General features: G+C 43.0%; 1 protein-coding gene across 1 annotated transcript in view; it reads right to left on the bottom strand.

The window, feature by feature from the left end:
• Nucleotides 1-12,926, bottom strand: part of LOC126183440 (uncharacterized) — a 79,996-nt gene that overhangs the window by 25,340 nt on the left and 41,730 nt on the right. Inside the window, exon 2 of the mRNA XM_049925427.1 lies at nucleotides 6,930-7,154. Within this exon, the coding sequence (XP_049781384.1) occupies nucleotides 6,930-7,154 (225 nt within the window). The remainder of the gene's footprint in view (nucleotides 1-6,929; nucleotides 7,155-12,926) is intronic.

Below are 12,926 nucleotides of genomic sequence, written 5' to 3'. Positions count from 1 at the left end.
CCGACCTGATAGGGATCCCAAACGCTCGAGCAGTACTCAAGAATAGGTCGTATTAGTGTTTTATAAGCGGTCTCCGTTACTGATGAACCACATCTTCCCAAAATTCTACCAATGAACCGAAGACGACTATCCGCCTTCCTCACAACTGCCATTACATGCTTGTCCCACTTCATATCGCTCTGCAATGTTACGCCCAAATATTTAATCGACGTGACTGTGTCAAGCGCTACACTACTAATGGAGTATTCAAACATTACGGGATTCTTTTTCCTATTCATCTGCATTAATTTACATTTATCTATATTTGGAGTAGCTGCCATTCTGTATACTAATCAAAAATCCCGTCCAAGTCATCTTGTATCCTCCTACAGTCACTCAACGACAACACCTTCCCGTACACTACAGCATCATCAGCAAACAGCCGCACATTGCTATCCACCCTATGAAAAAAATCATTTATGTAGATAGAAAACAACAGCGGACCTACCACACTTCCCTGGGGCACTCCAGATGATACCCTCACCTCCGATGAACACGCACCATTTAGGATATCAAGAATCAGTTACAGCAGTTGTGGACCAGCTTGCCTTGGAAGAGGTTAAATCAGGTTTATGATACTCTTCCCAACCAACTCAGTGCAAGCATCCAGGACAGAGGCGGTGCAACGTCATACTGATAAGCACGCTCATACTACCAACCCGTTTGTTAATTTCACTCGATTTTGGATTCACTGAAATAACATCACATACGCTCTAAACCCATGAAGCTGCATTTAGTTTCTTTCTACGCTTCTGGGTGGTTCCCTTTTTCTACCAGACATTGTACATACGTGGTTTTCTCAAACACTGCTTTAAAGGTACAACCCATAGTGCTAATGCCCTTGAGGAAACTAAATAGTGTTAGACGTGCCGTAAGGATGCGACACGGAATTTCGTATGATCATGGTGTATAAGCGCACCGGATAAAAACTGGTCTCCCAGATCGATTATAATACGAGCTGAAGCCACTCACTGATTAGATCACGTAGAGCTACCAGATTGCGGGGATACTGATTGATTCGTTTCACCAGTTCTTCCCAACAGGCCGGCCGAAGTGGCCGAGCGGTTCTAGGCGCTACAGTCCGGAACCGCGCGACCGCTACGGTCGCAGGTTCGAATCCTGCCTCGCGCATGGATGTGTGTGATGTCCTTAGGTTAGTTAGGTTTAAGCAGTTCTAAGTTCTAGGGGACTGATGACCTCAGAAGTTAAGTCCTGTAGTTCTCAGAGCCATTTGAACCAGTTAAGTCCCATAGTGTTCAGAGCCATTTGTTCCCAACAGTGCCAGATGTTTGCTATTTGATGAAGATCGTACGATTTAGCTGTCCAGTGTGTTTATCAAACCAGGAATGTATGTGTGCATTCCTGTAAACATGGCTTGAAAGACGGGATTTTCCACAGCATACTCATCATGACGGGTTAGAATAAAGGGGACACTTGGACACCGTGAATTTTGAACCAAGCATCCTGGTTCACGTTCAAGGTAAACTGAATGAGTGCCTCAAAGTCATGGTAAGAAAAACACCCCCTTAACATCGCAGAACCACCTCCGGCCTGAACTACACCTTCGGCACACTGCGGTTTGAACAACTCACTGAGCCGCCGGTGTAATCGAAGTCCTGCCTCGCTTCAAAAGAGGCAAAATCTCGGGCCGGCCGAGGTGGCCGACAGGTTCTAGACGCTTCAGTCCGGAACCACAGAGCTGCTATGGTCGCAGGTTCGAATCCTGCCTCGGCCATGGATGTGTGTGATGTCCTTAGGTTAGTTAGGTTTAAGTAGTTCTACGTCCAGGGGACTGATGACCTCAGATCTTAAGTCCCATAGTGCTTAGAGCCATTTGAACCATTTAAGGAAGTAAGTGACCATTGCGCGACAAGCGTGGTACATCGTCAGAAGAGAGTACATGTTCCGGCATTCCTGCAGACACAGTTCTGTTTGGATTCGGGTAACAGGTGCGTCACAGTGCGCGAGTGAAATGGGGCGGCAACGAGAGACGTACTCCAAAGTTGAAGAGCAACAGTACGATTATTGTGGGAAAAAGTTGTAAACTGCACACAGATTCACCATGAAATTCTGGCGGTGTGTGGACCGAATGCATTGTCACGTCCAGCGATTGTGAAGTGGTGAACAATTTGACGAAGGGCACACGGACGTGAGTGAGCCGGCCGGAGTGGCCGAGTGGTTCTAGGCGCTTCAGTCTGGAACCGCGCGACCGCTACGGTCGCAGGTTCGAATCCTGCGTGGGGCATAGATGTGTGTGATGTCCTTAGGTTAGTTAGGTTTAAGTAGTTCTAAGTTCTAGGGGACTGTTGACCTCAGATGGTGAGTCCCATAGTGCTCAGAGCCATTTGAACCATTTTTGAACGGACGTGAGTGAAGCTGATCGGGAAGGCCGGATCTTGCACTACGCATTTTTCAACCTTTTAGCAAGCTAGAAGAGCATCTGAGGGGTAGAGGGTTTTTCCAGCGATGAACGTCCACATAGCAGTTCCCGAATGGTTCCGTGACGAAGGAATGGATCTCTGCCGTCGAAGAACTGAAAGATTGGTAGAACAAATGGTTCAAATGGCTCTGAGCACTATGGGACTTAACTTCTGAGATCATCAGTCCCCTAGAACTTAGAACTACTTAAACCTAACTAACCTAAGGACATCACACACATCCATGCTCGAGGCAGGATTCGAACCTGCGATCGTAGCGGTCGCGCAGTTCCAGACTGTAGCGCCTAGAACCGCTCGGCCACCCCGGCCGGCGATTGATAGAACGTTCCGACTGTTGTTTACAGAGACTTGGTGATTACATTGAAAAATAGTGGCTTGTACCTGTGTTACTTTGAAGTGTAGTATAGAACAAAACACTCACTGAATGTAAACATCTCAAATGTGGGTCTTATTTCAACCTACAAACCTCTGTATGAGTAGTAAGAGGGAAGTTCAGAAAGTTGTCACGCTGTCAAAGAAAACACAAAACTCAAGAGCGTTATTTAAACTTTTAACAACAGTCACTTTCTCTGACAATCGCAGTGTAGATCACAATGTTGTTATATTTTCGATAAATGGTTTCAATCAGTAGAGCCTCTCTTCAAGTCTAAATCCTCGTCACAGTAACTGAGCTGAGGACGTGCAACAGTTGCTGCGACGAGATTTTTGATCTGAAGAGGGCTTATATTGGCTTGAAGCAGTTATTGAAAATATAGAAAAATTGTGATTCAGAGTGTTTTTCGGACAGTTAGAACATACAGATCGCTGTGGTTTCTCCTTGGCAGCATAATCCTGTCTTTTATGAAGCTGATGCATAAGTTGGAAGTGTTGTTTTTTTCATGTTGATATTTCGGATGTTATGGGTTTATTTATCGATTGTCATTCTTCATTTTTAGGTTGCTGTTGCTGTTGGAGTGTACATATTGTCATCTGGAGATAATGAGTGCAGCTGTGGACGCTAGAAAATGGAGTTCCAAGTGGATGAGCCGGCCGCGGTGGCCGTGCGGTTCTAGGCGCTGCAGTCCGGAACCGCGGGACTGCTACGGTCGCAGGTTCTAATCCTGCCTCGGGCATGGATGTGTGTGATGTCCTTAGGTTAGTTAGGTTTAAGTAGTTCTAAGTTCTAGGGGACTGATGACCTAAGATGTTAAGTCGCATAGTGCTCAGAGCCATTTGAACCATCCAAGTGGATGAATCAGAACATTTCCGACATATTGTTCCTTTTGAGTTCAATAAAGGAGTGATAGCAGCGGAAGCAACCTGAAAAATTTGCGCCGTATATGGGGATAATTTCACTGGAGACAGCACGGCAAGAAAATTGTTTTCTCGTTTTAAGGAGAATCATTTTGACATTAGTGACTCTCCGTGTTCAGGAAGACCTTCGGCGTTTAATGAAAATGGTTTAAAAGCATCAGTCCACAATGATCCATGTGTAATTTCAACGGCGCTTCCAGGCGTAGTGAAATGACCAAAGGCCCACAGACGCGGGTGATGCTTATCTCCAAGTAAAGATCTTATCGATTTTTCCGGAAAGCTGAAAGAGCATTTCGAACGGAAAGAGATTTTGCAACATGAAGATGTTCACATAGCGGTTCTCGAATCACTCCATGACCAAACGAGCCGACTTGTATCGCAAAGGAACTTAGCGCTTGGTAGAACGTTCCAACGGTTATTTATAGAGACAAGGCGACTATGTTGAAAAATACTGCCATCTATATGCGTAGCGCAGCATTCAATAAAAGTTATTTGGTTTATCGTAATAATGTGTAACTTCAAATAACTTATGGGTTTGCTACCGGGTGACGTCGTCGACCACCGCCGAAATTTCGACAGGAGCACACCCTGCCATTCTCAATGCACAACTGCAAGGAGGAAGCAATGTGCAAGGGAATTTAATACCTAGGTTCACAGAGGAGAAACAAGGAAGATGCCACACACAGAACAAGTAACCACAGTCAACACACAACCAAAGGTAACCAACACCAGAAATATCGATAGTGACTATTAATCAACAGGTGAGGTAGCACTAATACTGTCCCTCTGTTTTTTGATGAGAGACAGAGACGGATTCCAAGCAGCATTTAAACAAAATCGACCATATCTGTTTATAAGGTGGTGGATTTTGTTTAAATGCTGCTTGGAATCCAGCTCTGTCTCTCATAAAAAAACAGAGGGACAGTATTAGTGCTACCTCACCTGTTGATTAATAGTCACTATCGATATTTCTGGTGTTGGTTATCTTTGGTTGTGTGTTGACTGTGGTTACTTGTTCTGTGTGTGGTATCTTCCTTGTTTCTCCTCTGTGAACCGAGGTATTAATTCCCTTGCACACTGCTTCCTCCTTGCAGTTGTGCCTTGAGAGTGGGAGGGTGTGCTCCTATCGGAATATCGGCGGTGGTCGACGACGTCACCCGGCAGCAAACCCGTGAGTTATTTGAACATTTAATTCGCCAGGAAAAGTTAAGGTCTGACAATGTGTAACTCACTTTTTAAATATCCCCGTATTTAGGCCATATTCTCACCGTGTCCGTAGTTATTTATTTATTTGTTTATTTATGCATTTATTTTACCTGGCAAGATTGGGGCCTACAGGCCCTCTGTTACACCTAACCAGGCATACGCAAACTGAACGAATTTCAGTTTGTACAGAACATTAAGGACATATAACGTGTTATACAGTATTAATGTTAAAGAAGAAAAAATAGAGATTATAACAGTAGTACAATGATGATTATAACAATCAAAAATAATTATAACAATCAATAATAATAATAATAATAATAATAGTAATGACTATGTATATGAAAGTAAACATATTTTTCTTTTATGAATGTCAGTCCTATTGCCAGTTGGGAATTTTCTCCTTATGTTCTTGCAGCTTGTGAGCTATTCTCATCGAGCAGAGAAATAAGACGATAGAATGGGGTGAAAAAGATATAGAAGAGATAGCTAGGTTACAGGAAGAGAAATAGAATGGTAAAATTCGAAGCTATGATGGAGAGGAGAAAGAAAGAGATGAGAGGGGCACAACAATGGTGGCTATACCGTCCCTAATATGTAATATTTGAGTTCCCTCTTGAATGTTGAGTGGTTCTGGATAAGACGCAGATGACAGGGGAGCGCGTTCCATAGTCGTATGGCTGAGATGGAGAATGACACGGAGAAAGATTTTGTGTTATGTAAAGGTACAGCCAAGATGCTAGACGTATCCGATCTGGTGTTGCGGTTGTGGATGATGATAGATGTTTAATGCGAGAATATAAGTATTGGGGGCACCAGTGGCTAAGAAATCGATGATAGATGTTTAATGCGAGAATATAAGTATTGGGGGCACCAGTGGCTAAGAAATCGATGAAGTAAGCACATTGTGTGGAGATCGCGTGCCTTATGTGGGCGTATCCAACCTAGCTGGGAGTATGAAGGACTGATATGATCATACAACCGTATATTGCACACGTATCTAACGCAAGCATTCATCACTAGCTCGAGGCATCTCGAATTTTCACTATTTGTGCCGTATTAGGCTTAAAACTTTCGGAACATCACTCAAATATGAGGCTTTTTTTTGTTTAGGAGGAAAAACGTGTAACATTGTCTAACAACCCTACCACAACAAAGGTCAAAATTTAATTTTCGGGCAACAACAGTCATATTATGTGGCAGGTGTCATTAGAGCACTGTTAATAAAGTCATTTCATGTAATAATCAAAAAACTAGGCACTCATCTTTTTGTGTTTCCCACGCTGGTCTCGTTGTATTATCATGGCTCAATCGTTGAAAATCTAGGTGGTTATGATTCCAAGCTCGGATGCAAAGAGGCCTAGGTTTTATTCTGCTATATTCAAAAGTTTTGTAGACGCGCTTCTCAAACCATTCTTGGAGATTAAACCTTTCAAAGTTAGCACAATAGTGATGTAACAAAAATAATCAGCACTCCGAAATTAAGTTACACTTCCTTTTAATTGCTTTTATTGCAATATCACGTAAACACAAAACATCACTTCACAATACAAAACATACTTGAAAACATCTCTCTCACAGTCACTGTTAAAGTTCACATTTTATAAGCGGACTACGTAAATGCGTCTTTCTCAAGGTCCGACTCTCTAACAAGTTAACAACCAACTAACTATCGCTTACGCGCCCAAAAATCAGAGTTACAAGTACGTCAAAGATCATAGTGACAAAAGAAAGAATACACATAAGAATAATATCATTGCAATCTAAACATATCGATGTATCACAAATGAAATCAAATCTGAACGTTGTCTCAGGAATACGTCAACTACTTCGCAGAAACACAGTAGAATATAGGTGGTATCGAGAGGTTCAGGTGAGGTGCCATAATGGTTACGTAATTCAAGTACAATTACAACTGGAACTCTTACAGAAAGTGTGGATAGAGGAAGATACCTGGCAGCCGGTCTCGACGTTGGCGTACATGCCCGGCGCGAAGGGCACGTTGCCGCAGTGGAAGCTGGTGGGTGGCACCGAGTGGTAGATGGGGTAGTCGACGCCGGGCACGCCGGGGATCTTGCTGAAGTCCTGCTGCTGCTCCCGCTCGCTCGAGCGCTGCTTCAGTACGTACCCGGCCACCGGCACCACCTGCGCGGGCGCGCCCACCAGCACGCCGCGCTTCTGCAACACCACACACGGCGCTCCGTCACCTCTCTACTTACATCTGCATTTACATTGTGCATCACCTTACAAGGGAGGAAGATTAGTGTTTATCGTCCCATCGACAACGAGGTCATTAGAGATAGAGCACATGCTCAGGATTAAGGGTAAGGAAACCTGTCTTGCCATTTCAGAGTAACCATCGCGGCATTTGCCTTGAACGATTTAGGAAAGGCACAGAAAAACTAAAGCTACGAAACTTCCTGGCAGATTAAAACTGTGTGCCGGACCGAGACTCGAAATCGGGACCTTCGCCTTCCGCGGGCAAGTGCTCTACCGATTGAGCTACCCGAGCACGACTGACGCTCCGTCCTCACAGCTTTAATTCCGCCAGTACCTCGTCTCCAACCTTCCAAACTTCACAGAATCACTCCTGCGAACCCTGCAGAAGTAGCACTCCTGGAAGAAAGGATATTGCAGAGACGTGGCTTTGACACAGCCTGGGGGACGTTTCCAGAATGAAATTTTAACTCTGCAGCGGAGTGTGCGCTGATATAAAACTTCCTGGCAGATTAAAACTGTGTGCCAGACCGAGACTCGAACTCGGGACCTTTGCCTTTCGCGGGCAAGTGCTCTACCAACTGAGCTACCCGGAATTAAAGCTGTGAAGGCATGGCGTGAGTCGTGCTTGGGTAGCTCAGTTGGTAGAGCACTTGCTTGCGAAAGGCAAAGGTCCCAAGTTCGAGTCTCAGTCTGGCACACAGTTTTAATCTGCCAGGAAGGCAGCACACATTCTGCTGCAGAGTGAATGTTTCATTCTGGAAGCTAAAGCTAGATTGCCAGACATGGATTTGAACCGTTGTCCTCGTAAATGCGAGTCCAATGTGTTGATCATTGCGCCAGGTCGCTCAATACCACATAAGAGAGAGGATCGTATGCAGTGCGGAACACTTTGGGCCCTTATTTGCAAAGAATCAATGATTCTGGATCACAGCTAGATCAACGCTACTGTTATCCATTTCACAACATCTTAATATTTATACTGTGCTGGCGTAAGCTGGTGCCAGTACTCTGTGTGGCATAGAGGTTGCAAGAAGACTGACAGAGGCCAACGACAGACTCACAGGAAACGCGCCGCCAACGCCCTCTCAGCCACCAGTATTTACATCACTGCCGCAGACCGGAGGGCCAGTCTGTTGCACCGAGTGAGTTCGAGACTGTTATCCAGTGGGTCACTGAGTCGGAGCCGCAGTCTCAGCCTGTTACTCAGTATCAGGCAGCACATAGTGATCAGAATAGTGTACATAGTGGACTTTGTACTTCACTAGCAGTGAGGCTAACATGGACTATTACAGAGAGCTTCTACCACAATGACTATCTTGAGTTAAGTAATTTTCTATTCTTATAAATAAAGAACCCAGTTAATATGTGCATGCAGTTTGTGTTATAGGAAGAGGATATAGGCCACCGAACAACATCCTGTCCTTGTTCTCTTGGTACAAGCCTACAGAGACAACGAGACGAAATAAAACTTACTCAACATTTACAGTGCGCACAGAATCGGAAACTTCTCATAATAAACGTCTAATAAAATTACTACCTATGTTTCACTGACTGGGCAACGGCCTTGCCGCAGTGGCTACACCGGTTCCCGTGAGATCACCGAAGTTAAGCGCTGTCGGGCGTGGTCGGCACTGGATGGGTGGCCATCCAGGCGGCAATGCGCTGTTAGCATTTTTCGGGGTGCACTCAGCCTCGTGATGCCATTTGAGGAGCTACTCTACCGAATAGTAGCGGCTTCGGTCAAGAATACCATCATAACGACCGGGAGAGCGGTGTGCTGTCCCCACGCCCCTCCTATCCGCATCCCCCACTGGGGATGACACGGCGGTTAGATGGTCCCGGTAGGCCACTCGTGGCCTGAAGACGGAGTGCTTTTTTTTATGTTTCACTTACTGAAATGAAATTGTCATACCTTGAAAACCTTGGTCGAACACTACAAAATTGATACTTCAGTATTTCTATGCCCGTGGCGTATTTGAATTAAAATTCCAGTATGCGATCTCATTTTCAGTACACAAAAAGTCATTTCTACAGATGAAGAAAGTTGGGAGTACATGACGACCATCGAGTGCGTCTAGCATTACTGGAACTTTTCAGTATGCCGAGCGGGCATGCACATGCAGCTTATCGCCATGTTTCTGACTTTCAGGAAGGTCGATTCACTAGAATGAAGGACACTGCAGAAATAATACCAAATAGAGTTGTGCTTTACCAAAACTATGGCTCGGTAGTTCTGGTACACTTCATAATTGACGTAGGAAATGGTGGGATTACCGGTAATGTTGGCAGCATTGGTACAGAAAGAAACATAAAAGAATGTGTTAGAGAGAAACTGGGAACCAACTAATTCTCTTTGTCTTTTTTGTTTGTTTGGTTGTTTGTTTTGCACATAATTAGAACTATGCATAAGTCAGCGTTAGTCCATTGTGTATTTTATATCTTTACAGTTTATAAATTTCATTTTATCTGTAGTAAAAATTATTTGATAGCATAACTTCCGCCTTTTAGGTAAACAAAGCAATTACTTTTGATGCAAGTATAGTTTACATGCACAAACATAAAAAAATATATAGAATTATTTTTCTTACTTTGTACTCGGTAGAATGTTCTTCGTCGTGATCAAAGGCAAGAGTTTTCTGTTATTATTGATAAGTGCGAAAGTTGTTTGTAAATAACAGATATGTTTTATATAAGTTGGACGAAGTATTGAAGCGATGTTTAATATATTTTTGTTTTGCGTTTTATTTCTTTTATTTTACCTTATTGTTGAGTAAATTGCGTTTTCTAGTGCTATATGAAAAATCTGTATATTTTTCTTTATTTGTGGTACAGCGTCCCTCTGTATCACGTCATAAATCAACAATTTTCGAATAAAACCTGACAATCTCAATTTTGCTACAAATACTGTACTTTTAAGTAACAGGCAAGAGGATAAATGTGTAGAAAAAAGCTGTTCCATGTGTTACCTGGCCCATTATATATCCTCACTCAGTTTGTAGACGTTTCACCACTTTCGTATTTTAGGGGACTCGAACAAGACACTGATAGTATACTTAAAGAAAGCGATCATTATGAGGTAACGCTCAATAAGTATGCAGCACACCTAATGCACTTGTAACGCGAGTACGACCTTAATTGACCAAAGCTACTAACAAAACTACCCTTGTCTATGTTTACTTATGATAGTCTACGGTAGTTTTATAAATATAATACCAACAGATCACACAAGCAGTTGGCTGCAGTGCATGACTGAAAAAGAATGGTGACGAGGTGAACTAAAGGCGACCGACTGGCAACATTTGTAGGCATAGGTGCTTCCTGAAGAACTACACAAGAGAAGATCATAGAATTGTTCGAATTGCTCCAACGAATGGAAAAAGATTACTGGAATGTGGACTGAGATCTCGAGATCCCATGCGTCTTTTACAGCTGATACCATATCACAAACAACAAAGAACTGCGTGCTGTAGAGTCAACAGGGACATTGGGTGGCATTCTGTGGTGTTCAGTCGTGAATCTCACCTCCGTTGTGGCGGTCAGGTTGACATCAATGTGTCAGCTGGCGACCAGGTGAAAAGTCATAGGAGCAACTATTCTCGAGGTCCATACCTCTCCAAATCCTGGAGTCATGGTGTGGGGTGCTAATGGAAAAGACAACAGGACAGATCTGGCGGTTGTTGAAGGGACACTGAATGCTCGCCAGTATAGGGTAAGAGTAATAAAGCCTGTTGTCATACCCTTCATGACCAAGGTACCAAATGGCATATTCTAGCAGGATAAATGAAGACACCAAACCACAGTTCACATCATAAACGACTTCATGAATGCGCGGATTGTTGACTGGCCTCCCCTGCGCACTGATTTGCCACTCGTACAGCATGTCAGGGATGGGATGGGAATACATACAAATTTCCAGCAGCTTTGAGCAAACAGTCTTCATGAAATGACGCAGTACGTGTTTCAGACATGCAAGGAATTCCTCAAAGTAACGTTGGAAGGATCTTTTGTTTCCGTGCCACATGGTTTACAACAGTGTATTCATACTCGTGTTGGTAACACTTCACGCTGATGTTGATGAACATCATTTGCGAATAAAATGAACGTTAAATCACATAATACACGTTATGTGATGAACATCTCCATAACGTTTGATAAATATCTCAATAAAGTTTGATAAATACCGTACTGGTGCTTCTTGGTGTAACACTTTGTATTTCCGCCAGTGTATGCTGTATATGATTTCAATGTTGTACAGATGTGTGACAAATATGGAAAAGTGCCAGGCAATATGTGACTGGTAGTCATAATCTATATTATCATGGCCAGGAAGCTCGATAAACAGTCAAAACAGGAAGTGTCTTTAGACATGCCTATAAAACAGAAGGATTTCCTTGACTTCTGACATAGCTCTAGCAAACCTCATACTGAGAACGTGTTGCATTCGATTTTCACTCTTATGTTTTCAGTGCTCCATCCCTTATGGAGAGCTGTTACGGAAATGCTATATCCCTACATCGCCAGTGATAATGAATGCATAAAATTTCGTTAGTATTATGCTAATACTAGTTTCCGTAGAGCGTGAACCGAAACACTAAAAAGGTACCAGTAATTACACTCGAGGAAAATCGAAAATTCATGGGACTGTATCTTGAAACGGCTACGTAATTTTAGAGGTTGAGCCAATTAAGAGTTACTAGCCAGTTAAGCCCTAATGTAGAGACTATTACTGGAAATAAGCTGGAAACAACCATCAATTCGAAAGTACAACGTAATGGTCTACGTTTCACACCACGTTAACCGCAGTTCTGCGCAACAGCGGGCGTTATGAATTGCTGCTCCCCTTCATTTAAGAAATGTTTCGTAAGTCGCACTGAAAATACTACTGGAGTGCGCTATGTTGTTCACAAACGCTAAGCCAACAGTTGAGTGAATAGATTAAGCTTCACGCATTCTAAAAGGTGGAAAACAGATAATCGAGCAGAAGATAGCTTTTTTCAAAATTCTTCTGCAGCTCCGTATTCTAGTAGACGAAATCCCACTGTGTTTCCGTATCTGTTGTTGAGAAACATAAATCTTATATTCTATCGATGTCAGCTATTTTAAGTGTATTGTGTAGGGTGTTGCTAGATTTTCACTGAAAATGTCTTAAAATGTCAAAAGCTAATCTCTATTACAGTGGTGGACGGGTATGTGGACCATTAGTAGAGGAAGAGACGCCGAGCGTGTAATCTGAGACGCAAATGTTTAGTATTTTGTGTGTAACTTAGTACAGCACGTTGTTAGACTTTAGTTACCTGCGTACAAACGTAGTAATTACTAGAGCCTTCATAAATTACTAACGCTTTTCCAACCATTAGACGAGAGAAAATGAAATACATAATTTTACATGTTTGTTCCTGTATTGGACATAAATGTAGTCTTCTGGAGAACGTTTACTATTCATATACTCACGAAGCCGATTTCATACGGACGTTCGGCTTGTGTGTACGGGACATTTTGGAAACACAAACTATGTTACTGGTTATCTCATTAACTGACCACCTGTCTTAATCAATAGTGAAGCAAAAGTATATGTCGTGTGCTATTTTGTCTAGAACTGACATGGTGAGACCGTGGCTGTGAACAATTAATGTAGGTTAATTCTTACAAAGAAGAAGACAGCAACCAGCCACTATTAATACTGCTATTTATTTAGGTAAATAGCGCCGTTACCGGTTTCGAACTGGCAAG

Source organism: Schistocerca cancellata, chromosome 4 (assembly GCF_023864275.1).
Source record: "Schistocerca cancellata isolate TAMUIC-IGC-003103 chromosome 4, iqSchCanc2.1, whole genome shotgun sequence".
Lineage (NCBI taxonomy): Eukaryota > Metazoa > Arthropoda > Insecta > Orthoptera > Acrididae > Schistocerca > Schistocerca cancellata.
Note: the sequence above shows the minus strand (reverse complement) of the source record. Positions and strands in the feature narration are given on the sequence as shown.